General features: G+C 38.5%; 1 protein-coding gene across 9 annotated transcripts in view; it reads left to right on the forward strand.

The window, feature by feature from the left end:
- Nucleotides 1-25,289, forward strand: part of LOC149319213 (guanine nucleotide exchange factor DBS-like) — a 173,667-nt gene that overhangs the window by 145,958 nt on the left and 2,420 nt on the right. For 7 of the 9 annotated variants that reach the window (XM_089511290.1, XM_089511293.1, XM_089511298.1 and 4 more), the window contains 10 exons: nt 6,828-6,953; nt 7,665-7,886; nt 9,991-10,083; nt 14,836-14,914; nt 15,644-15,710; nt 16,582-16,697; nt 18,095-18,169; nt 22,475-22,593; nt 24,589-24,701; nt 25,168-25,271. In XM_089511290.1, coding sequence (XP_089367416.1) covers nt 6,828-6,953; nt 7,665-7,886; nt 9,991-10,083; nt 14,836-14,914; nt 15,644-15,710; nt 16,582-16,697; nt 18,095-18,169; nt 22,475-22,593; nt 24,589-24,701; nt 25,168-25,271 — 1,114 coding nt within the window. The remainder of the gene's footprint in view (nt 1-6,827; nt 6,954-7,664; nt 7,887-9,990; nt 10,084-14,835; nt 14,915-15,643; nt 15,711-16,581; nt 16,698-18,094; nt 18,170-22,474; nt 22,594-24,588; nt 24,702-25,167; nt 25,272-25,289) is intronic. The other 2 variants (XM_089511291.1, XM_089511296.1) reach the window with 1 other exon arrangement.

Raw genomic sequence — 25,289 nt, forward strand, 5'->3', positions numbered from 1 at the left:
AGAGAACTCAGAAATCCACTCTTGTTCATTCTAGTGAAATTTCAGATGGGTGGGACGAGACATCAGTTGATTCTCTCATTCTTTACAGTCCCATGTATACTCTGGAAGATGAGGAGACACACACAGACCCCAGAAAAGTATGGGAGCTGGCACTGGGTGTTCAGGGAGTGTGGCAAACAGGATTCTTCAACTAGATCAAAAGCTTTCCATAGGCAGAAGGACTCCTTCTGTTTGCACATGGCAGGATCTGTGTAAAACTCTATATATACTTTCCCTTTACAAACAGAAATCTAATCTGGAAAGTAATTACTTGACCAAGGCTAAAGCAGAAGTGCAGAGGAAAGACAGTACTTCCATACCATAACCTTTATTAGGCATCTCAATAAAAAAACATCATACAAAGTTAAAATTTTAAACTAAAATTATTAACATAAATACTATAAAATTCCGTCCGTATAACATGTAATTCTATGGATTACAGTTGTTCAATTTATACCAAATTTTTGTTGCCTCCATTAGAAAATTTGCCATCACTCGTGTAATCTGCTCATTACAATCCTCCAATAAATGCACTAAAGTTATATCCATTACACAGAAGTTCATTTCCATTAGTTTCTTTATCAAATTCTTTCTCGGTTTTTGATATAATGGGCAAAGAAAAACAATATGTTGGAGGGTGTCTGGAACTGCCTCACATATACAAAGACGATTGACAAATGGAATTTTCATATATCTCCCCTTAGTAACACATGACGGATGGATGTTCAGCCTTGCAAAAAGGAAGGCTTTCCTCGCAGCCTGAAGGGACAACGATTGAAAATATTTTGGTATCTCACCACAACAGGGGGGAATGCCAAATACAAAAGGGGAGCATACTCTGGGAGAGGTAGAATAAATTTCCTTATGTTCCCAACTCAGCAAACAATCCTTAATTGTCTTGAAGCACTCGTGCTCCGTCAAAGGGAGTAAAGAGTCCAGATTTAAACCCTTTAATTTTAGATTGACTTCAAAGGCTTTTGACCAACTAGTATAATAATTATCAGATAAAAGAAACCCAATTAAACTAGATCTATTTGGTCTATAATGAATTTTAAGCCAATATTTATATGCCATCAACCAGGCAGTGGTCTCAAGTGTAACCAAACCAAGCTCGTCATATAGCGTTAAATAATGAACACATGGCGGAATAGATAGCAATTTCCTACAAAACCGAGATTGTAAATTTTCAACCTCCTTATTGAAAGCTGTTACCCATACAGATATACTATATAATATTTGAGGTCTAATTTTGGTTTTATAGATTTTCAAGGCTGCAAGGACATCTTGATTTCCCTTCTTATAATAAAAGGATTGTAACATTGCCAACGCTCTTTTCCCAGAATGTATAACCTTTTCTCTCTGCTTTACCCAAAGACCATTGTAATGGAATAGAACTCCCAAATATGTATACATTTTTACCTGTTCTATAGATTGATTATTCATCTTCCATTTCCTTGGAGTGAATCCTTTTGAAAATACCAAGACCTTTGATTTGTTAACATTAATCTGTAGGTGAAACCTATCACAATATTCACTAAATCTATTCAGGGCTCTCTTTAAGCCCACCTGAGTCCGCGACAATAATACAGTGTCATCAGCATATTGTAACACTAAAAGTGGGCGATTTCCTAACATAGGAGGATGGGTGTCAACCGATGACATGAAATTTGAAAGATCTGCTACAAATAAATTAAATAGCTGAGGAGCTAGGACACAACCTTGCCTTACTCCTATTCCTGAATAGATTGGGTCCGTTAAATGACCACTTTCAGTAAATTTTACCCTACAGCGATTGTTGGAATGAATTTGGCTCAACAAAAACAGGAGTCTTGAATCTATACTTAAACTATCCAATTTACTCCAAAGTGTAGGTCGATGAATAAGATCAAATGCCGCTTTTAGATCAATAAACGCAGCATATAATTTCCCTTTAGGACGGGAAATATATTTATTAATTAGAAATGAAATAACAGTAATATGATCAGTGGTAGACATGTGACCTCTAAAGCCCGCTTGTTCAGGTCCCAGGATGGCTTGAGTGGTCATCCAGCTTTGCAGTTTCTTTGCCAAATAGCTGTCATATAGTTTACCTACAATAGAAAGCAAGCTTATCGGGCGATAATTTGCTGGCTCATGCTTATCACCTTTTTTAAAGATAGGAATAATTATTGAATCCTTCCAGCTTGTTGGAATCACCCCCGTGTTGTTTACCAGGGTGAATAAATTTGCCAAAGCTTTGGACCATAATTCTGGACAATGTTTCAAAACCTCTGCCGTAATAGTATCATAACCCGGCGATTTAGCAGATTTTAGTTTAAGAATTAATTGATATACTTCATCTGGTGAAACAGGACTCCAAATAATAGAGGGGTTTGCAATCACTACAATATTATCAATTGATTTAGTTTGCATCTTATTAGTAAAATACGATACCCATATTTGGGGCTGAATGCCAGGACTAGATAAATTCAGGTTGTTATTCAAATGCCTCCTTACTGCTATCCAGAATGTTTTGGTATCATTTGAATTCAGATCTCTATCTAGATTTGCCCAATTTTGCTGATAAAAAGCTTTCTTTTTATCTTCGATATACTTATAGAATTCTGCCCGGGCCTTTAGGTAAGGTCTGAAATTTTCCTCAGGGCTGTCTAAAGCAAGTTGGAAAATTTGTCTAAGGTTCTTTTTCTCTATAAGGCAACTTTTGTCAAACCATGAGTTCCTCCCTCTAATTGGATTTATATAAGTAGCTGTTTTATTACTCACAATAAATATTACTTTCCCATAATTTACCAGTGCATTTTCTATTGTAGTACTATTAGCTAGGTCATTTATTACCGTTAAGGCACAGGCTTCTTTAAGGATTTCACTGACTGCCTCTATTGTTCTAGAGTTCCAATAAATTCGTTTTAATCTTTCGTAACTAACAAATATCTCAGAATTTATGGAAGATGGAATAGCTAATCTGGGTAATACCATAGAGACTACTAGTGGCATATGATCACTTTCTATTCTATGGCAGACCTCAAAAGCTGTAATCAGATTCATCAGGACTGGACTAGATAATACATAATCAATAGAGCTTCTCCCTCCTGCAGCCATAAAAGTGAAACCATTTGTATTTGGAAAATACTCCGAACCATTTAGAATAAGTAAATTATGGGTGATACAGAAATTTGCCATCAATATCCCATTCTTGTTAGTAACTGAATCCAAACCAACCCGGGGGAGATTCAGTGGAAAGGGAGGCATATTAACATCGAGCATACACTGCTCACAAAGATAGTCATTTGAGGGGCCAATTCTAGCATTAAAGTCCCCCATCAATAAGCACCCTATAGGATCAGGTTTGTTAGTAAACTCATCAATATAATTAGATAGGTGGTCCCAATAAATTGAACTTGTTAAATTATTGTTAGATGCTGGTATGTAAATGTTAACTAGTATTACTTTAACAGACTCAAATTGGAGAAGAATTGCCTGAGCAATTTCCTCACAAGGGGTTAATATTACATGCTTAAGGCCACTAATTATTTTTATCATAATAGCTAATCCTCCCTTATATCGACCCCTTATACCGGTTCTTACTGCCGGGACACAAAAAGATGTATACCCATGTAAGCAAATGTCATAAGGACTCCATGTCTCCTGTAAACAAACAATGTCAAACTTATTGATATGATCAGTAAAATCAACATCCCCACTTTTCCTTCCCCAACCCGCAATATTCCATGAAAGTAGCGTAAAACTTGGGGAACTCTTAGGAGCACCCTCCGGCAGTCACTGGAAAGGATCAGGCACAATTGACGTTGTAATTTGATCATCTAACTGGATACAGCCATTCCAGTTAGGATTATACAGGTCTCTTGTCAGTGATACTGCTTGAGAAGTCACTTCTAGAGTAGTCTGAATCGTCTTTCGGGATTTGGCTGTTAAATCTTCGGGGATTGATATAACCATTGATTGATTTGTAAGAGAGAGACCAAGGGGTCCCTGCATAGCCTTTCCTTCAGTCTGTTTAGGATCAGGGTCGTCTTTCTGGTGAAACTTGTCGTGAGGTTTATCAAGGGGTTTATCAATATGTGGGCTAAGAGAAATGAGTTCACTTAAGTCTTTAGCCCAAATTTGGTGTCGAGATTCCACTTTTTCCACCACTTCAAAATCTATTAGGAACTTTTCCTTAGTTGCTTGGTGAGCGTTAGGTGATAAAGGTTGTGCTTTATTCCCATGATTGGTTTGACAATCCTCATTTCTTGAGATGATTGTATCAGGAGATAGGGACGCTTCTGTTACATCCTGACTGTTGATTACCAATTGAATTGCTTGACACATTTTAGACCATTCATCCTTAAGTATATTAAGTTCATTGATGTTAAATTGTTTATCCTTCAATACACGTCCAGAGCTATCAGAAGCAATTCCATCATTTTTCCTATCTTTAAGGGATATAAGAGGGTTTAACACTCTATTGGTATATACCCTCACACAATGTATGCCATAATTTTTTATCAATAAGGACTTTTTAGCCAATAATGTACTGGGAGCAGCCGGGGAATTAAAGGTCAGAATTAGTCGTGAATAATGACCTACACTTGGTAGGAAATGAAAAGATTTTAACATAACCTTCCTAAATTCCCAACCCAATAGCCTGCTTAAGGAGTTCTTGATATTGTACAAATTGGACCATCTACCCTTATTGATTGAATTATATCCTATAGCTAGCATCACCTGGGAAGACTGAATAGTTAGGGCTGAGGAAAATTCTGTGGGATTGGGATACACGTAAAGAGGAATTGAATGTAGATTAAGTCCATTTGAATAGTTTGTTCTCTCCTCATTATGTATATTATTTATTAATGTCTCTAGACCCTTACTAATGGAGGCACAATTTTTTAATAAAAGTTCAAACGTTTTTGAGATTAAAAATGCTTCCTTTGCCAGGAGTTCCTTCCATGGGCATTTTGTTGATAAGTGTTCTAGGTCAACACTATTTTTGACCTTAATAGATGTTAACAGATCCTCATCCTGCAAGGAGTCCAGAATTTCATATCTATTGTGTAATTCAATATCATTTTGAATGTCTGGGGCACCTTGACTGCTGGAAAAATGGTTATCTATTTTAGTTTGTTTAGAAGGCTTATTATCAAGGTCATGTGAGACCTTAGAACAGCGACGTTTCCTTAATTTCATTTTAAAGCCTTTTTAACCCTGATTAATCCCAAAGGTAAATCCCGTTGCTGGAAATGTCAGGGACGGGCAACTCACAACCCCACTCCCACAAGTGTCGAATCTGCTAATGAAACTGTTCCCCACTTCTATGATTCTGCATATTGGAAGCCTATATCCTCAAAAAAAAAAAAAAAGGAGGGAAGGTGTTCCCCTGGGTCCTGGGCCCCGCTCTGTCCTCCAAACACTGCTGCCGCTCGTGGAGGGCGGTGGTAAAGTGGAGGCTTTATGCCTCTCGCGTTGCTCCTCCCTGCAGCCGCCTCCCGTGGAGGGAAGGTGTTCCCCTGGGTCCTGGGCCCCGCTCTGTCCTCCAAACACTGCTGCCGCTCGTGGAGGGCGGTGGTAAAGTGGAGGCTTTATGCCTCTCGCGTTGCTCCTCCCTGCAGCCGCCTCCCGTGGAGGGAAGGTGTTCCCCTGGGTCCTGGGCCCCGCTCTGTCCTCCAAACACTGCTGCCGCTCGTGGAGGGCGGTGGTAAAGTGGAGGCTTTATGCCTCTCGCGTTGCTCCTCCCTGCAGCCGCCTCCCGTGGAGGGAAGGTGTTCCCCTGGGTCCTGGGCCCCGCTCTGTCCTCCAAACACTGCTGCCGCTCGTGGAGGGCGGTGGTAAAGTGGAGGCTTTATGCCTCTCGCGTTGCTCCTCCCTGCAGCCGCCTCCCGTGGAGGGAAGGTGTTCCCCTGGGTCCTGGGCCCCGCTCTGTCCTCCAAACACTGCTGCCGCTCGTGGAGGGCGGTGGTAAAGTGGAGGCTTTATGCCTCTCGCGTTGCTCCTCCCTGCAGCCGCCTCCCGTGGAGGGAAGGTGTTCCCCTGGGTCCTGGGCCCCGCTCTGTCCTCCAAACACTGCTGCCGCTCGTGGAGGGCGGTGGTAAAGTGGAGGCTTTATGCCTCTCGCGTTGCTCCTCCCTGCAGCCGCCTCCCGTGGAGGGAAGGTGTTCCCCTGGGTCCTGGGCCCCGCTCTGTCCTCCAAACACTGCTGCCGCTCGTGGAGGGCGGTGGTAAAGTGGAGGCTTTATGCCTCTCGCGTTGCTCCTCCCTGCAGCCGCCTCCCGTGGAGGGAAGATGTTCCCCTGGGTCCTGGGCCCCGCTCTGTCCTCCAAACACTGCTGCCGCTCGTGGAGGGCGGTGGTAAAGTGGAGGCTTTATGCCTCTCGCGTTGCTCCTCCCTGCAGCCGCCTCCCGTGGAGGGAAGGTGTTCCCCTGGGTCCTGGGCCCCGCTCTGTCCTCCAAACACTGCTGCCGCTCGTGGAGGGCGGTGGTAAAGTGGAGGCTTTATGCCTCTCGCGTTGCTCCTCCCTGCAGCCGCCTCCCGTGGAGGGAAGATGTTCCCCTGGGTCCTGGGCCCCGCTCTGTCCTCCAAAAACTGCTGCCGCTCCAAGACAGTACTTGAACTAAGGTCTCCTCAGTCTGAGTCTTCCATGTTTTTTCTGGTTCTACTCATCTCCTATTATAATTTATTTTGCAATATTGTTATATTCTTTGTATAGTATACAGCAAGAATTCTCTTGTTATTTTGAGAGAACTGCATTCCTCTTAATATTCATGTGATGATGTCGGCAATTTTTGCACAGGAAATGTTAAAATACAGTAAAAATTGCGAAGGTGCAGAAGATCTCCAAGAGGCATTAACATCAATATTGGGAATTCTTAAAGCAGTGAATGATTCCATGCATCAGATTGCAATCACCGGCTATGATGTAAGTGGCAGTATTTTAAAATTTTCATATATAACAATGAGAAAAATGTTAAGCAGTAATACAGCTATTTTCTGTAATAGTTTTCTTTTCCCAGTTACCTGAGATGATGGTTAAATGTTTGACACTATCTCATTAATTTGTGTTATTCCATATGTTAATGCAAGAGGAACTGCTTTTCAGGTGGCTGTTCTCATCATTTTATGTAGGAGACATCAGCTTGGTCTATATATGTTTAATAAAATGAGATGATAACCAAACCCAAGTATGTGTAATTGGAATAGATGGCTATGCAGTCTTTATTTAGTCTTTACTGTATAACTGAATATCAGTTGAGAAATATTGCCCTCTTTCCTCTGTTTTCTGAAGATATGTGTTCACAAAATATGTTGGCTTGCCTTTCTCCCACTTCCATCATACCACCCTTTACAAACAGTTCCAGATTTAACTCTTTCCACCAAAAATCCCAGGCTAAAACCCCTGGAAACACTCCCTAAGTCCATCTAAGACTTGGAGGCAGAACCCTAGAGCTAAAATTTGACTGCCTTTATAAAAGAGGAACTCAAGTTTCATGCTTGTTCTTTGCTGCTTGGCTTCAAGACGGGCTTTATTTATTTATTTATTTCCTTTCCAGACTGAAGAAGGGACAAAGAAGATGTCTATATGTTCTCAACTGACTGTAAACATTTCTGATGTTTATTTGTTTTTTTTAAGGGAAACATGAATGAACTCGGCAAACTTCTAATGCAAGGCTCCTTTAATGTATGGACTGATCATAAAAAAGGTCATTCAAAAGTGAAGGACCTGGCACGGTTCAAACCAATGCAAAGGCACCTCTTCCTGCATGAGAAGGCGATATTGTTCTGTAAAAAAAGAGAGGAGAATGGAGAAGGATATGAAAAAGCACCTTCATACAGTTATAAGCATTCTCTAAATGTAAGACATTTTTCAAACATGCTGGTGTATATTATATTCTGATAAATGTAAGATAAACAGAAGAGTTTGATAAACAGTATCGAATACCAATTTGATTGCAATACATCATATGTTACTTCAGTAGCTAAATGAATCCCTTCTTTTTGGCAGAACTTTCATATAGCTGTCTGAGTGTTGGCACTCAGTTTGGGATAATGAAATTCACACTATTAATTACTGTAACTGACGTAGCTGTTTCAGTTTTCCTACCAGCCTGACTTATACTGTATTATAATTTAAAAAACAAAACCTTGAACCAAAATTCAGCAAGTTAGTTCCATTCAAATAAACTGGGTTCATTTTGGTCTTCATCCTGTTGCTTGCTTTCGAGCTCAACCCAGTTATTGGATTGCCCTGGAGCTCTGATGTTTTGCCCAGGAAGGCTGTAGAGTAACACCTGGCTTCAGCTGAACCCACATAAGGTTGCTCCCCACTCTTGCTCCTTCCAAATCATCACACACATAAACAGAGTCTGGGTCAATATTGTGGCCCTTATTTAACCCCTCTTTCTTTATCCAGTCTCATTATTCTATAGTACGTCATCAAACACAGTATGGACTTTTTTCTCATGGCACCCAGTGGCAGGACTTTGTTCCCCATGCCACTGCAGTGTTGTAATAAACCAGGTATAGTCATAGGTGATCTATACTGGCGTTTAACTTTTGAAGGTTACTCTACAGCAATTGTTGCTAGTAGTATTAATATTTCCTTTTCCTATTCTACATATTGGAAGAATTTGGGTCATGTATTCCTCCTACTGAAGTTATGTTCCATGTGCTACATTAATGTGCAATTTCAACCCTCAGTTTGGTTTTTCTGAGATGTCCAGTATCTACTCTTTTGGCAAAAGACCATGAGCCAAAATATTCTGCCTAGACCCATATAATATAAATAAATTCATAGAAGAAAGATTTATCAGTTTGGTATTATAATAATTGTAATATAGTTACTAGGCATTTTGAAAAAAAGATGCTGTCGACAGATCCAGTTTCATGTTTTTTAAAAAAGGAAATTTGTTTATAATATAGATTAGGATTGTCAGAATGAAAACTGGACATGGCTCCTATACATTTAATGGTTGTGTAGAAACAGAACTACACAGTGATAACACCTCATGTTTGTAGTGACCCAAATGTTGGTTTTACAAGCGCGCAAACACTCATCTACATGTTGTCATTTTTTTTTTTATTTTACCAACTCAGAATATCCTACAAAAGTGACCAAAGAACCAACCTAGAAATGATGCTAAACATACCATTGAGTACCACAATTCATAGTTGTAGCGTGAAGGGAGATTTTTGTCAGAGAGATCCAGCATAGGGAGAAGCCAGTGGGAGTTTTAATAACAACAACAACAACTTATTTATATTTCCCGTCTCTCCCTGCGGATCGAGGCAGGATTCCCTCTGCCAGAGCTAATAGCCACGTTGAATTGACAATTTTTTATTAAGGCTATACTGGTACGGGAACAGTTAAACATCTGCTTTGTTCCTGTGTTCCCAGTGAAAATTAGGAGTCTCCTTATATGATGCTAATAATTTTTTAAAAAACAATTTTATTCTCAATTATGTTAATGCTGTGTCTAATTTGATAGGATCTCCATAAGTCGGAAGCTGCCTCAAGGCACACAACAACAAACAACAAACACAATTAGTGCTTAAACAGCTTCTTGTTTTAACTGCTTAACCACTTACAATAAGCTCTTTTGATATGTGAGGTTTTCACATTAGTTCGGATCAATTAAACTGAAGACAATATCAGTCAGTTACTGTGGTCTTTCTTTTCCCTAACTGCTTTCCTTGGGAAAGGGAGGACTTTTTGAAATACAAAGCAACTAACCCACACAAACAAAAACCTTATTCTAGACACAGTTTACAGGCAATTTTGTTTTGTTTTGTTTTGTTTTGCTTTGTGTGTAGCTATGATGATGGCTATATCCAGAGAAAGCAGTTAGGGAACCAAAACCAGCTGAGGTTTGCTTTGAGACTTGCATGTACATTTGAGATATACTTTGCTTATAATGGATGTTACTCTAAATGTCAATTATATATGTATTGTTTTCTAGATGACTTCTGTTGGAATAACAGAGAACGTCAAAGGTGATGCTAAAAAATTTGAAATCTGGTATAATGCAAGGGAAGAAGTTTACATAATACAAGTAAGAAATTTCTTTGAAAGTGCAGTTTTATGGATTAGTAGGTGCTTATGTTTAGTGGTTTCAGCATTAGACTATGACTCTGGAGACCAGAGGATTCATTTCCCAATTCAGCCATGAAACCCACTGGGTAACTTGAGCAAGTCACACACTCTCAGTCTCAGGGCAATGGCAAACCTCCTCTAAACAAATCTTGCCAAGAAAACTCCAGTATAGGTTCACCTTGGGCTTCCCAAAAGTCTGAAACTACTTGAAGGCATACAACACACATGCACAGGTGCTTATTTCTTACCCTTAGGTCCTCCTGTGAAAATACTGAGGGTCAGGGAGGGAACCTGTTGTTTGAAGAAGGGGTATTAGACTTGCCACAATCTGAGGTGCTCTTTCTCCAGTTCTCCAAGCTTCAGAGCACCTGTTTGCATAGGCAAAAGAGAGGGGGAATGCCAATAATAGTTGGTACACTAAGAGCCCAAAGACAGTGAGAGCCAATGCTGCTTATAGGTTTTATCACACAAAAATGCAAATGAATGAATTTGGTCTCTAGTCTACAGAATACTAGAACAATTGACTAAAGACCCCAAGGAAACACTGTCTAAAGGTGGGATGGATAGCATGTGACCCTGTAAATATTGTTGCATGCAAGTCCCATAATCATTCCCTATTGGCTGTACTGACTAGGGATGATAACACTTACAATACAGCAACTATCTGCATGGCTACAAATTGCCCATTCCAGGTCCAAAGGGTGTTTGTCACTCATTCTGTTTGAATTGTTATTTATATTTGGCTCTACTGAAAAGCCAGCTAAAAACATCATTAAAACCAAACTGAACAAATTAAATAATTAAAATAAAGAGTTAATAAACATTAAAATAATTTAAAGGATTACATTGAATCAATGTGTCTTTGGGACCTTCCTAAAAGTAATGAGAGTGGAAACTGATTGTACCTCTGAGAGGAGTCCCTTTTCCAATCTGGGAGCAACGAAAGAGAAGCTCCTTTTCCCCATGCCACCAAGCAGGCCTCTCTAGGTGAGGATGCTGTCAAATCCTAGGCTGTAGCCATACCACAGAAATAATCCAGTAATCCAGAAAGACCTGATCAAGTGGAATAAATAGCAATTATCCCTAATGGGGAGAATTGCAACAATAAAAATGATGGTGTTACCCAAGGTCTTATATTTGTTCCAGACAATGCCAATAATAATATCTAATAAAATTTTTAAAGAATGGGAAAGGGACATATCACAATTTATTTGGAGAGGACGAAAACCAAGAATTAAATTTAAATTGATACAAGACGCAAAGGAAAGAGGCGGATTAAATCTACCAAACCTGAAATTATATCATGAGGCCTGCTGCCTACTATGGATTAAGGATTGGATTATATTGGAGAATGATAAACTGTTGGATTTAGAGGCAGACGGGATGTTCTATGGCTGGCATGTGTATTTATTTTATGGAAAAGAGAAACAAAATAAGTCATTTAAAACTCACTGTATAAGAGGATCTCTAATGAAAGTCTGAAGCAAATATAGGGAAAGGGTGATTCCAAAATTAGCAGGCTGGATTTTCCCACAAGAAGCTTTCTATAGGAAAGAAATGATAAGAGAGGGAAATTGGATTAGATATAGAGATATAGTGGAAAAGGAAAGAACGGAAGTAAAAATGAAACCCAAGGAACAATTGACTAAAGAAGGTTGGAGTATTAATTGGTTCACTTATAAACAACTACAGGAAAGACTTCGGGAAGATAGTAAAATGTATGGCTTTGCACTTCCACAAGAAAGATCAGAATTAGAACTCATCTTATTGGAAAATACAGAAAAACTGATTGGAAAGATTTATAAACTACTACTAAGATGGAACATGGAAGAAGAGGTAGTGAAAAAACAGATGATTGTATGGGCTAATAATATTGGGCACTCTATTAATTTGAATCAATGGGGGGAAACCTGGAAAAACAACTTTAAGTTTACAGTCTCTCAAAATCTGAGGGAGAACTTCTACAAAATGTTTTTTCATTGGTATTTAACACCGGTCAAATTGGCTAAAATGTCAAAGTCAACTAATAACAAATGTTGGAAATGCAAAAAGGAGGTGGGAACCTTCTACCATTGTTGGTGGACCTGTAAATTTGCTAAGGATTATTGGAAAGTTATTAACAACCAAATTAATATAATTTTGGGGAGAGTGATAAAACCAAATCCGGAATGTTTCCTATTAGGAATATTTAGAGAGGATGTTAAGGGGACAGATGAAAAGATTTTGTACTACATGGTTGTGTTGGCAAGGATCTGCTTTGCGCAGAAATGGAAATGTGAGCAAAACCCGACAGTTGAAGAGTGGATACATAAACTATACGAGGGAATAGAAATGGACAGATTGACACAAATAGTCAAAGAAAAGTCGAGTGATCAGACAAAAGAAGATTGGACGAAAGTTTTTAAATTTTTAGAATCCAGATGGGGTAAGATAGCAACATGTTATATGTGATAAATATTTTATCTATACATAGGTATTTAAGTTTATGTTTTGAGTGCTGTTATAGATAATGAATTTAGGTGAGGGTTAGTGGATCTACGATTAAATTCACTTTTTTTTAAGAAAGGGAATATCAGTCAAGAATGAAACAAATACTGGTGAAAGGAAGTCACTTTGTATGTTAGGTATGTGTGTAAGAGAGGGCATGGTTGATTAAGTTAGAAATGAAGACAAGAGAGAAGGGGAAGGGGAAGATAGTGTAGTTAAGGTTCAGAAGGAAGGAAGAAGTAAGTGAAAGAAGGTAAGAGTAGGTAGGTAGATTGACATGTAGAAGAGAAGATGAGCTGGAGAGAGAGATAAGAGGGGTTCTGGGAAGGAATAGAAGTTGTAGGTTAAAGGTTTGATATAGGGTAAGTAAGAGACTACTCTTCCTCTTGTTGTAAATAATGCGACTAACACATGGTGTATGATTAGGATGAATGTATTTTTCATTTGTCACATATATATATATATATATATATGGGTCATGTTTTATTTTTGGTTTTTGTGTTTTTCATTAGTTCTAGTAGATGTATGGTTATTTTGTATATAGTGTTTTCATGTACTGTTTTAATAATAAAATAATAAAAAAGAGAAATAATCCAGTATGACACTACTTTAGCTGCCATGGCTCAGTGCTATGGAATTCTGGGATTTGTGGTTTTGTGAACTATTTACCTTATCCATCAAAGGGCTCTGGTGCCACAACAAACTACAAATCCCAGGATCCATAGCATTGAGCCACAACAGTTAAAGTGGTGTCAGGCTGGATTATTTCTGCAGTGGGGATGCAACCATAGTATTCAAACAAGTACATAAGACAAATGGACAGGTTCAGTTAATCAGTGTAGGTGTCTAGCTTACTGGAACAGGTGTATCCACTTGACAAAGTTGTGGCAGTTAGATACCACTTTAATTGATGGCCCCATCCTATGGAATACTGGGATTTGTAATTCTCTGGATTATCTGTTGGAGCAATCCACAGACGTATGGGTAGGTTGATGCTGTATTAAAGTGCTATCAAACTGCAATAATTGTGCAATGTGAATAGCATGTCTGGTTATAAATATAAAGCAGACAGCTAGAAATGTAAACAGTTTGGACAGAGTTTAGATCAGGGGTAGGCAACCTGCGGCCCGCGGGCCGGATGTGGCCTGGCGAGGCCTTGGGACCGGCCCCAGCCTGGTCCTGCCGCCGATTGCCACCGGGGCCTTTGGCCTCTCGCGCACAGGGGCAATTGTCTATAGAAGCCTCAGAAACATGCATTTATATTAACATTTTTTAAAAATCAGCAATTTTTTTCGTGTGTCCTCCACTTTTTTAAAAAAGTGTCCACCATTTGAAAATGTTGTCCTACATTTGTCCTGGTTTATTTATCTATTTAAATTTTTTAAAAATTATTTAATTATTTATTTTTTGGCTTTGGCCCCCCAGTTGTCTGAGGGACAGCAACCCAGCCCCCAGCTCAGAAAGGTTGCCTACCCCTGGTTTAGATAATGTTACCTAAAGCTAAAGTAGAGCAGTTCTCTGCAGTCAGTTCTGCCTTTCAACACAACCTCTTGTGGAGGGGAAGGGGGAACCTGTGTTACATCTTTGTACACTGCCTAGTCAAATTGTATTGAAACACTGATAGCAGCTGCCAAGAGAGTACATACAACTGGCAGCAGCTATACATCTGCCTGACTATAACAACTTTGAGGAGCTATCACTAGCAGTACAAAGAACTAGTTTTTAGAAAAATCTATGAACCTTAATCTAATTCCCAGCTAGCAGACCCATATAAACAATGAGAAAGTGCTAAGTCATCACTTGTGTAATATTTGCTTTTCAGTGGTTCTATTCTAGCTGGAATTTACAATTGGATTTAGGTCTAGTGTTTCGGTATATTACTTCACATGTGCAGTATACACACTGTGTCCTATTTCTAACATGAACAAAGTGTCTTGACCTTAATTAAGCACTTGTTGTCATAGAAAACTATGTAGTTGTGGTGATAATAATAATTATTATAATAATAGCAGGAGCAGTAACAAGAAGCAGCCTTATTAATCTGCATTCACAACTATTCTTTCTTTTAAAAAACAGTGACAATAATAAGATTTCATTCTCTCTGCATCCCAGCCAAAACCAGTTCTCTTTTCAGGGGTCCAGGTTGTTGTTTTTGTCTCTTTCCCTTTTGGTGGCTTAATTAATAGCATACAGTCAAATATCTAACTTTTCCTTTTTGACACAGGCCCCAACCCCTGAAGTCAAAGCTACTTGGGTAAATGCAATCAGAAAAGTATTGACCAGTCAACTACAGGCATGCCGGCGTAAGTCAATATAATAATAATAGCAAACTACCCATCAGTATGATGACTGCATGTGCTTTTTAAAAAAAAAAAACACCATGCAGCCTCTTTAGTTCTTCCTGTATGAGGACAATAGAGGTCTTCTTAGGATGCAATTCTGTCCAAACACTGGTAAAAACTGTATTTGGACAGAGTGACAAGGCTTTGCCACCATCTCAGGCAAACTTAATCATGTGATCACTTGTTAATGAATTAGCATGTATGATACATGCTATATATATATTAGGCACCACCTGCTCTTTATATTCTGTGTGCTTTCAGTGTACAGTGCACTTGTCTTTACCTACATTTTCTGATATGGTTAGTGCACACCTCATGTCACTGCTGTAGATTATATGAATCCTTAAAGATCTGTTTTCATGGTTTATTCCATTCTCACTTCCTCAAATTAACAATTGTAACAACACTGTCTTGCACAAGTTGTACACTGCATATTTTTTGTTGTATTGGAAAGAATGATTTTACCAAGCACAGCAGATAAGTCAAAAAGCAAGGGTTAGATTGCTATCAAATTTGTAGGCAGAACAAGGTCTCATAGTTAATATAAGAATCATGTCCATGCTCAGCTCATCATTAATGTAATTGGAAATATAGTGTGCTTGGCCTTGTTCCATCTGTTTGACAAAGAAATTTCAAAAATTGAACCAGAGGTTTTTAGTACAGCTATAAGAGTCTCTCTCTTTTTTACAGAAGCTAGCCAGCACAGAATTCTGGAACATACACACAGTTTACCATTACCTGCGTCGTTTAACACAAGGTGAGTTATTACCTGTGTCACACTTACTTTATGAGACAAGAAGTCATATCATCTGATTTAAGTGTGTTCCACTTTGCACTTCTCTGTTTAATTTACTAGGCAAATATAACTTAAAAGTTTAAATTCTTTGTCTGCTTCAGGTACTTTTACAAGTGGTATATACTGTAGTATCACAACTTTTATGCACACCTATTCTTAGAAACCTTGGTTTTCTTCATGGCCATGAATGACACCTACAGAATAGTAGACTGTACTTACTTTTCTGGGTTGTCTTGTACAGTCATCCCTCTGTTTTCCCACGGGATCCATTCTGCCCCCTGTGCAAAAACGGAGACTCACCAATTTTCAAGACCCATAGGCTTGAATGGGGCATGTGCCTGAGAGTGCACATGGGGGAACGCCACAGGGGGGGCGTCCCATTGAAAATAACGGAGGTTGCCCCTCTGTGAATATTCAAGACCATGAAACTCAAGTTCATGAGAAAGGAGCAGTGACTGTATTTCTAAACAAACGATTGCTTGACACATTTACTACTACTTTTAGGGACCTTTATGTAACTTGATACACTCATATCTTACCTTTGATTTGTGTCTGCTACAAGTCCCTTTTTCCTTTCTTGGTCTGAAAATATGTACTGGCATGAAAAAATCCAGGCAAACACAATATTGTAGCATAGAATATCTCCCTGTCCAAACAAACCCCTTATCTGGTCATCCATCCTAAATATATATGTTTATTATGTCTAAACTTTTCTCTTGTATTTTAAAACACTGGTTTCATATGTTTTGATATCATTGTAGTTCTCTTGTGAGACTAAACTGAGCCCAGTGAATTGTCCCTTAATGTAGTGTTTCATTTCTTCCACTAACAGCCCATCTCAAAATGATGGAAGGAACATCAGAAAACAGGAAGAGAGAAATTCTGATTTTGTAAGTCCAGATGGTTGTGTCACCTCAGTCACATCAAAGTATCCTGAAAAAGGCAAAGGTAAATTTTGCAATAAAACTGGGTTATCGGTGGGCACCAGTTAACTGAGAAGTGGGAGGAGTTAAGGTGTGGAGCATAAAAGTACCGAGGTGGTAACATCTTCTTTTGTGGTGTCAGCTCTGTTGAGCAATAAAATCAGCAGTGCTAGGAACCGTGAAGCTTTCCATATCCATGGATAGTCTTGCTGTTAATAGCTGCTTAGCAGATCTTGAAATAACATTCATCTAAACCTTTTGCAAAAAACACAAAGATTGAGTTACAGGAACTTATTTCCCTTTATTAGTTAGTTTCCATTAACTAATTCAAGAGCCCATTAACTGTTTTCCTATTTTCAGGTGGAAAAGACTTAATTGTGTTAATTATCTAGATGAGTCTGGTGATTTGGTCAAACATCAGTCATTATCACCTGTAAAGCCCCCTGCTTTTCTGGCACAGCTTCTCGTTTATCTTGCATTTGTATGTTCTTTCCTTCTCCTCTTCTGCTGCTCTTCCTCCTCTCTTTCTATCTCTCCTTTTTGTAGAAGCTGTGAGGTAACTATTCCAACCTCAGGTGGCTCAGCTTTTTTCTCTAAAAAAAGAAATACTTTACACTGACAGATCAAAAAGGTGTATTTTAGAGAGCTAGATTTCCCCCCAGTACAGACAGTGGTTGCCATTGTCTATTATGAAGAGTGAATGTGAGAGAAAGAGTCTTAGAGATAAAAGTAAGCTCCTCTGAAAATGGTGAACTGTTTAGAAAACAGCAGCATTACTTTAGAGAAATCACTTTACAAATCCTAAGAATGATTTCTTGCGCTTCATAAGAGATTAGCTTGATTTTGCTCTGAAAACAGGAACTCTTGTCTACTTCCTTTGCACCATTTTATGAGAGTGCAGCTTGAAACCATACTATTACTGGAATATGGTCTCTTTAACAACCTCATTACCTTTGAGTTCTTTCTGGAGAAGCTGCAGATGAATGCAGCTACCTGATTTAAAATTTCATTTAAGGTGAGCACTAATATTCCATGCTTGCCTCGACAGAAACAGCATCTCCTACCACAAAAAGCCAAACTTTCTCAATGATCCTTCTTTTGAGACCAGGTACTGATACAGGATTTAGTCTTATTAAAGTTACATGTGAGCACATAAAATATCAAAAATGCAAATTAATTATAACTTACTTTAAAAATACATTATGCCTTTTTGCATTTTGTTTCTATTTCTTGATTACTTAAATTTGGGGCTTGCTTTTCTTTTAGGAAGAGAATCCTATTTAACAGGTGACATTTCAAAACCCATTTCTGTTTTCCAATATAAACTCAAAGGTAATATGCATACAACCCATCTATTCTTCTTTGTCCAGTTCGTCAACCTCTTTCTCTCTATGTCTTTTTTGTGTATTTATTCTACTGCAGCTTCTCCCATCAGCCCAGACAAAAATACTAAACGACATGAAGTAAAGAGTGATCCAACTCCATTGGGTCTGAGAGGTAGAGTGGAATCAATTTTTTCATATTTATACTATAGGTTCCCAGTGTAATATATACATCGTTTTGGCTACACTGCCAATTCTTTGTTTTGAATTATTCCCACTTCCCATTGTGTGGAAGTTATGCTCAAGTGCCTAAAAATCCCCCATGAATTATGAAATCAAGGACATTTTTTTTCCCTTTTGCTTACTTTTCTTGTTATTGCTCTCACACGGAACTGTTGGAAAAAAGCCTCTGCATTTAGTCTACGTAGAAAGCTTTGATTCAGGAAAGCTTTCCATGCCATTTCCAAGAATCTCCAGAAAATAGCATGGGCGCTCCTAGTACAAGAGTAAATCTTGATGTTGTAGACAAAATCCATGGGAAAGTAGCATCAAAATGACTTTATCTAGCTTTCTTCCATGTGCCAGTAGTCACTAAGTGCCAGTAGCTTCATTACGTACTACCAATATGGGTAAGATCTTCATCAGCAATCCGTTACTACATGGATTTTTTGTTTCAGCTACAATTGCTGGTATAGGTAATCCATGATGGGATTGATTTGTTGAATAGGATAAGCATATCCACCGTTTATTCAAAGTTGGTGAACCTGGGCTCTTCCCGGTTCCTTTGTGGACTCATAACAATTTATCATAACTTGGTTGGCTAGATTTTTCTTCAAAATAGACTTCTGGTTCATCTTGAGGCTTCTACAGTATATTGTTTAATAATGGGTGGTTATGTAATTGGTTTTTGAATTTGTAGCCCCATAACTTTGTATACAGATGGAATTTTAATGTTTTTTTTCCTGTTACAATATATTATTATTATTATTATTATTATTATTATTATTATAGTATTTCAATTTCTGAGATCAGATTTTTCTCAAGTGCAATCCAACACATGTATGAAGCATCATTAGTGCAATTTAAATCCCACTGTCTCTCCTTTTTCATTGTGTATTAATCCTATACATTCGCTTTTCATCTCTGTCTGTCCATCCATCCATCCTCATCTTAGATTCTGCTTAACACCACGCAACAATAGGATTCCTAGTAAAGATATATATCCTCAACTGTATCGACCTTACATGAAAGAACAAATGATTGCTGTAACTTTCTTCCCACTGCAAGAGAAAACAGCTATTTCTACATAGTACTCTCCCTCTATTTGACACAGTGTTCTGAAATATTCTGTTGGATTTTCTGCACAGCAAAACACATGGGTTTTTTGTTTGTTTGTTTAAAAAATTTGCACAGAAAATATGTTTCCTACACTGGAACCACATTTTCTGTACAGAAAGCATGGATTTTGCCAAACCATTTTTTGACAAGCAGAAAAATCCTACATAACATTCAGAATGATAGAATAGTAGGAAATCTCTGGAATCTCTGCACCCATCCTGAAACCATACAGACAGGCACAATCAAACCTAGGTTTGCCTTGGGCAGGGATGAGACTGTTGGAGGTCTGTGGAGGATTTTCGTGTTTCAAATATGGAAATTTTTCTGTAGCTGCACCTGACGGATAGCAGCACGATTGACAAGAGACCTATATAAATATGGACCTTAATTGGAGTTTAGGCAGCAATATGCCAACCAGAACTTGGAAAGGTGACCTTTTGGATTGCAACTCCCAAAATCCTGTCTAGCAGAGGCACTAGCCATGCTGGCTGGAGGCAGAGTTCTGTTGTTTTAAAAATTAACTTTTCCATGCTCTGAGCTGCAAGCAAACACATATGAGAAATGAGATTCAGGAAAATGAGATGAGGTTAGCATATAAGACAAAAGTGGTAGCAAACATTACTTCACAAGGGAAAAAGGAGAGCAACACAATCTTTTCCATTGACAGACAGTTGAAATAATTTGGTTATTTCTTTGTAATGGTGATCAAACTAAATCAAGCTTCCCTTTTCTAGCTTGATATGAAGGTAGCATCACAGCTCCAGTGTAATGCACTTGGAATACTTATTATTATTCAGTTCTTTCACAGATGCAAGTTCTGTGTTAACATGGAACAGGGCCAAGTGGGTCAGCACTTCTTATCTTTTACTAGCTGCTCAGCGCAGGCAAGGTAATGTATCTCTCCTGGGCTATATGAGCTTCTTGTGCATGGCGTGCTGTGACGTTTGGCTGCTTGACAGCTTGTGTTGGCTTTTGTATCTAGTAGCTTCACAGCTAACAGGCAACTTCAGTAGCCTTTCAGAACTGCCAAAAAGCACCAACTCATGAAATTCTGGAAGACTGTTCCATTTTAATTATGGAATAGCAGAGTTGATCAGAGTTGTGGCTTTCCAGACACTGTTATGCTACAGCTAGCACCAGTTCTAGCCAGTGTACCCAATGGTAAGGGATAGTGAGAGTTGTAATCCAACGGCATCTGGAGACCTAAAAGTTTCTGATGCCTGATTTATAGCTACAAATGAGGTTATTACTTTTACTTGCTATTGATTTTCTGTTGGACCTGCTATACGAGCTCCCATTTCAAATGTATCCTGTCTTTCATGTGTTTGCCCATTTGTGTACAAACCTTCCTCCTCCATGCCAGGATATCTGGCATGTTCTCTCTTTTATATTCTCCAAACCTCACAGCTTGTGAAGTAGGGACCCAAACAGACAGGCCAAAATAAAGCTGCTTCGGGTTACTTTGAAGGTATGCTGTTTAAATGACACATGCATCTTAAGAGGCCAGAAGCTGCACCAAAGCTGCGCTCCAGTCCTTAGGACTGGAGCATGGCTTTGGCACAACTTCCGGCCTCTTAGGACACATGCATCATTTAAACAGCATATCTCCAAAGTGACCCGAAGCAGCTTTATTTTGGCCTGTCTGTTCAGGCCCTAAGTTACAGTGAGAGCTAAATTCAATATGAAGTGTAACCAGAGTTACCAACATCTTAGCCTAACCCAAAAACCAGCTAGGGTGGCACGTGGAACTAAATAGGCACAGGTAGGCTTATTTATGCCTTTCCTTTTCTTAACGATTCTCTTCAGACTGACCCCAATAGCTAATAAGTACAGAGAGTAAAACACAGAGAAGCTGTATTGTGTCTGTATGTTTTCCACTTAAGGGCATCTCTAATCAAATACAAATATCTTTTTGTATTAACCTGTGCTGTTACCCTCCTAGATCCTCTAAACCTATTTATTTTCTCCGATAGAAATCAATGCTAGCTCTTAATAATCTAACCCTCTCTTGCTACAATCTACTGCTATAGATTTAGTTTCTTTGGCCTGAAAAATATATGACAGAACAATAGGTAAAAGAAACAGTAATACTTGGTGGGTGTTCTGAGTTGTAAAAGTAATGAAAAGGTAAAAATCTGTTGTGTGGATTTTATTTGGATAGGTTTATGCTACAGGTGAGAGATTTACAAATAAGTATATCAGATTATAGTAATAAACTGATTGAGTGAAAAAAAAGTCTACCATTGCCAATGTTTGCATGATTTGTTGCATCTATTGCTGTATCTCCTTGTGATGTATGGTACTAGAAGCATCTGTTAATGGGTTGGGGTTTTTCCCCACAAGACAGCTGATTGGGAGGCTAAAAAAGGAACTGGAATACAATTAAGTTCAAAATTATCTAGCTCTGAAATTGATTGCAAAGACATTTTTTCCTTTATTTCATCTTTTAGATTGTTTGTTACACACCCCTAAATTTTAAGCTCAATTTATCCACAGGACATATTAAAATCCATAATTTCGGCCCCAAAACATGTCCTGGATTTATACGTCATGTTGACTTATAGTCAAGTATATATGGTATATGTACAAATATATAAATAAACACACACAAGTGTTGTGTCTTGCTGAAGAAAAACACATGTCAAGACTAGGACATAGGAACAAGCAGAACAGTTGTAAACTATAAGAGTTAAAAATTATCTGGCCCTTTGTTGTGACATGCAAACATTATACAAGTCCTGTTCATGAGAATATATGTGGTGCCAAATTCTGTCACATTTAAAAAGATACATGTGTTAATTAAAAAGCATACCAGCTGGAAACATAGTTGTGTTGATAATGATGGGGATTATGATGATTACGGTACATCCACCAAGAATATTAGTCACAATGCAAAGCCTTCCTATCTTCTACAACAGAGTTGGCTCAGGGATTTTTTCTTCTTTTTTCCTGAACTGTTCTAAATGGACCTTGAACTTTATGTACAAGTTGCTCCATTTCACTGTCTAAAGATTCTGATCAATAATACTAATAATGTATAGGCATGTTTGAATACTCACAAAGCTTCATAGATATTGTCCCAGTAATACCTTTAGGGCTTGATTTATAGGTTTTAATAACAGTTGATTATTGGTTTATTAAGGGTGGTCAAAGGCATCTCAGTCTGTTGATGCTTCTGAAGAAAATGATGGTTGGTCTAGTGCAGAGGATCCATTCAATTCCTCAGATGCAGAAGAAGAAGGAAAAGGGGAGAAGAAGCTGGTAACCAAATACTTTTCATGTTTACTGGAGAGAGGGGAATGAAATGGATTAATGTATTTCTAGTTACCCAATTTCTAGCTGCTTTTTGGGTCAGGACTATGGAGTGTCTATCTTCTTTTATATCTGTTTTCTCACTACAGTATATAGATCATTATATATGTAAGTATATACAGTTGGCTCTCCTTATTCATGGATTCAAGCATCCACGGTTTGAAAATAATAGAAAAATATTTTTAAAATATTTAAATTCTAAAAAGCCAATTTTGATTTTGCCATTTATATAACGGACTACATTTCACTATCCCTTGTATTTAACAAGACTTAAGCATCCACGAATTTTGGTATCCACAGAAGGTCCTGGAACCAAACCCACGTGGATACCAAGGGCCTGCTGTAATAGTTTTGCAGCAGCTACTCTCTGATGTAGATGTAACATGAAGTGATAACTTTCAAGGAATATTATGAATATAGTGATGTTTCTCTACTGTGCTCCACAAACACTCATTCTTTCTTTCATTCACATATTCACACTGGAAACAAATAGATAGACAGAGACAGACAGACATAGCGACACTAGCAAATGGCCTGTTGCAATGATGGAAGGATATATGTCAGATGATGATACACTGCTGAGATGCCTGTTTAAAGTATGTGCAGTCTATCTGCACTGTACTTTCAGCTGAAGCCGGTCCTTCTCTTCATTCAGTGCCTTGTTCCCCCAGCTATGGAAATGGGTATATAAGTGCATGTACACACACACAAAGCAGTGGAGGCCCTCCTAATATTTTCATAATTGCCATTCTTACCCTGCCACAATGGCAACTAAATTGTACTGTTGTTCTGGATGTTGTTGGGTGGTTTTGTGGGGTTTTGTTTTTCAAAATTCCAAAATATGTCTACAAGCCTCCCAAAAGCTGGTAGAAGGCCCTGTGTTGCAGGCATGGCAGCTTTGGGAAATGACTTTTATACAATGTTTTTTTACAGGGCCCGTCTAGCACTCCACCCATATGGGAACTTTCACATCTCATATGTGAGGTGCATGATGATAAATCCCTATGTACTTGGAATTTGTCATTTCATAAGTAAGAATGCACACCCCTGTGCACGTGAGGCTCTCAGATAGGGACCATATCTCTCTTATATGAGTCTGCCCAAATTGTAAGGTCTTTTTGGAAAGACTTTCTCTTAAGTCCCCCCACCATCATATGGATGTTTGTTATAGACATCTGAATGGACCTTGATGGTGGCTGTTTTCAGGCTGTGGAACTCCCCCCCCCCTCAGGAAGCTAAACTAGCCCATTCCGTGCTCTCTTTTCACTAGCAAGCAAAAACCTTTTTATTTAGATGGACTTTTGGCAACTAATTGACTGTTGCAGAATAGTCTTTCAAATGGGATGCTGTACTTTTATTCTCATTTTTCTGTTTTAAAAGCTTTTTAATTGTTTTAGGGTCTATGCTGCACTGCAGAAATAATGCAATTTGAAACTACTTTAACTGCTATGCCTCAGTGCTATGAAATTCTGAGATCGGTAATTTGCTTTGGCAGCAGAGCTCTTGACAAAGGAGGCTAAATATGTTACAAAACTGCACATCCCAAAATTCTATAGCACTGAGCCATGGCAGTTAAAGTGCTATCAAACTGCATGATTACTGCCATTCTGCGTAGACCTAAGTTAGTGCATTTTTAATGATAGCTTATTTAATAATGTTATTAACTCTTATCATGTCGCTTAATTTTTTTAAAGCTGTATCTTGTGTATTATAAGCCACCATGGGTTCCATATTAGAAGAAAGGTACAATATAAATAAAATAAATAAATTCTGGCTGTTACACATGTAATCAAGGATGTTCACTAAGCTGCACTTTAAAAATCAGAAGCAAATGTGTTTTTTTCTTTCTGATGTTGAAACCTACCATCAGCATTTTGATTGAAGTTACTGGCAATGCAATAGTTTCTTATTAAATCTGCTGTCATTTCTCCTCTGTGTATTTAGATTCCTGGTAAATATACTGCTGTGGCCAATTATGACAAAGGAGGCTCTGAAGACTTGGTGCTGAAAAGTGGAGACTTGGTTCAGCTGATCCATGAAGGAGAAGATGGGCTTTGGTATGAAGAACTATATTTGAAGGCAGGACCCCATTCAAACCACTTTGACCCTGTACATATGTAATGATCCAAATGACCAACTCTAACAGGGCTGAGGAATGTATAGCCCTCTCTTGGTTGCTGTGATTCCCATCAGTGATAGCCACCACGGCTGGTGAAGAATGATGGGAATGGCAATATCTATACGATTACAAATCCCAGCATTCCTCATTGTTGGCTGTGCTACAGCCACTAGAATTGTAGTCCAACAATATTTGGTAGGCTGCTTGATTTCCTCACATCCATTGGGAAATGTATGGAGGGAATTACAAGACAAAGGAAACTATAACCAATGTTAGAGATTTGCAATGTTGCTTATGCGCCAAAATAAAGGTCTTGATCTCTTTGAAAGGGGGGGCTATAGTTCTAGTGTTAATATTTACAATTTTTCACAATGTTTGAAAGCCATGAAAATATATTTTCCTAGGTATATAAAGAATTTGAGCACAAGCAGGGAAGGATGGGTCCCAGTCAACAGTCTCTTGGCATTGCTTGGCAACTCAAAATCTGCTCTTTCTCTGAACAGCTCAGGTGAGATTTTTATTACAG

This window comes from Sceloporus occidentalis, unplaced genomic scaffold (assembly GCF_023333645.1).
Source record: "Sceloporus occidentalis isolate IW3139 unplaced genomic scaffold, rSceOcc1.0.p SCAF_2, whole genome shotgun sequence".
Taxonomy (NCBI): Eukaryota; Metazoa; Chordata; class Lepidosauria; order Squamata; family Phrynosomatidae; genus Sceloporus; species Sceloporus occidentalis.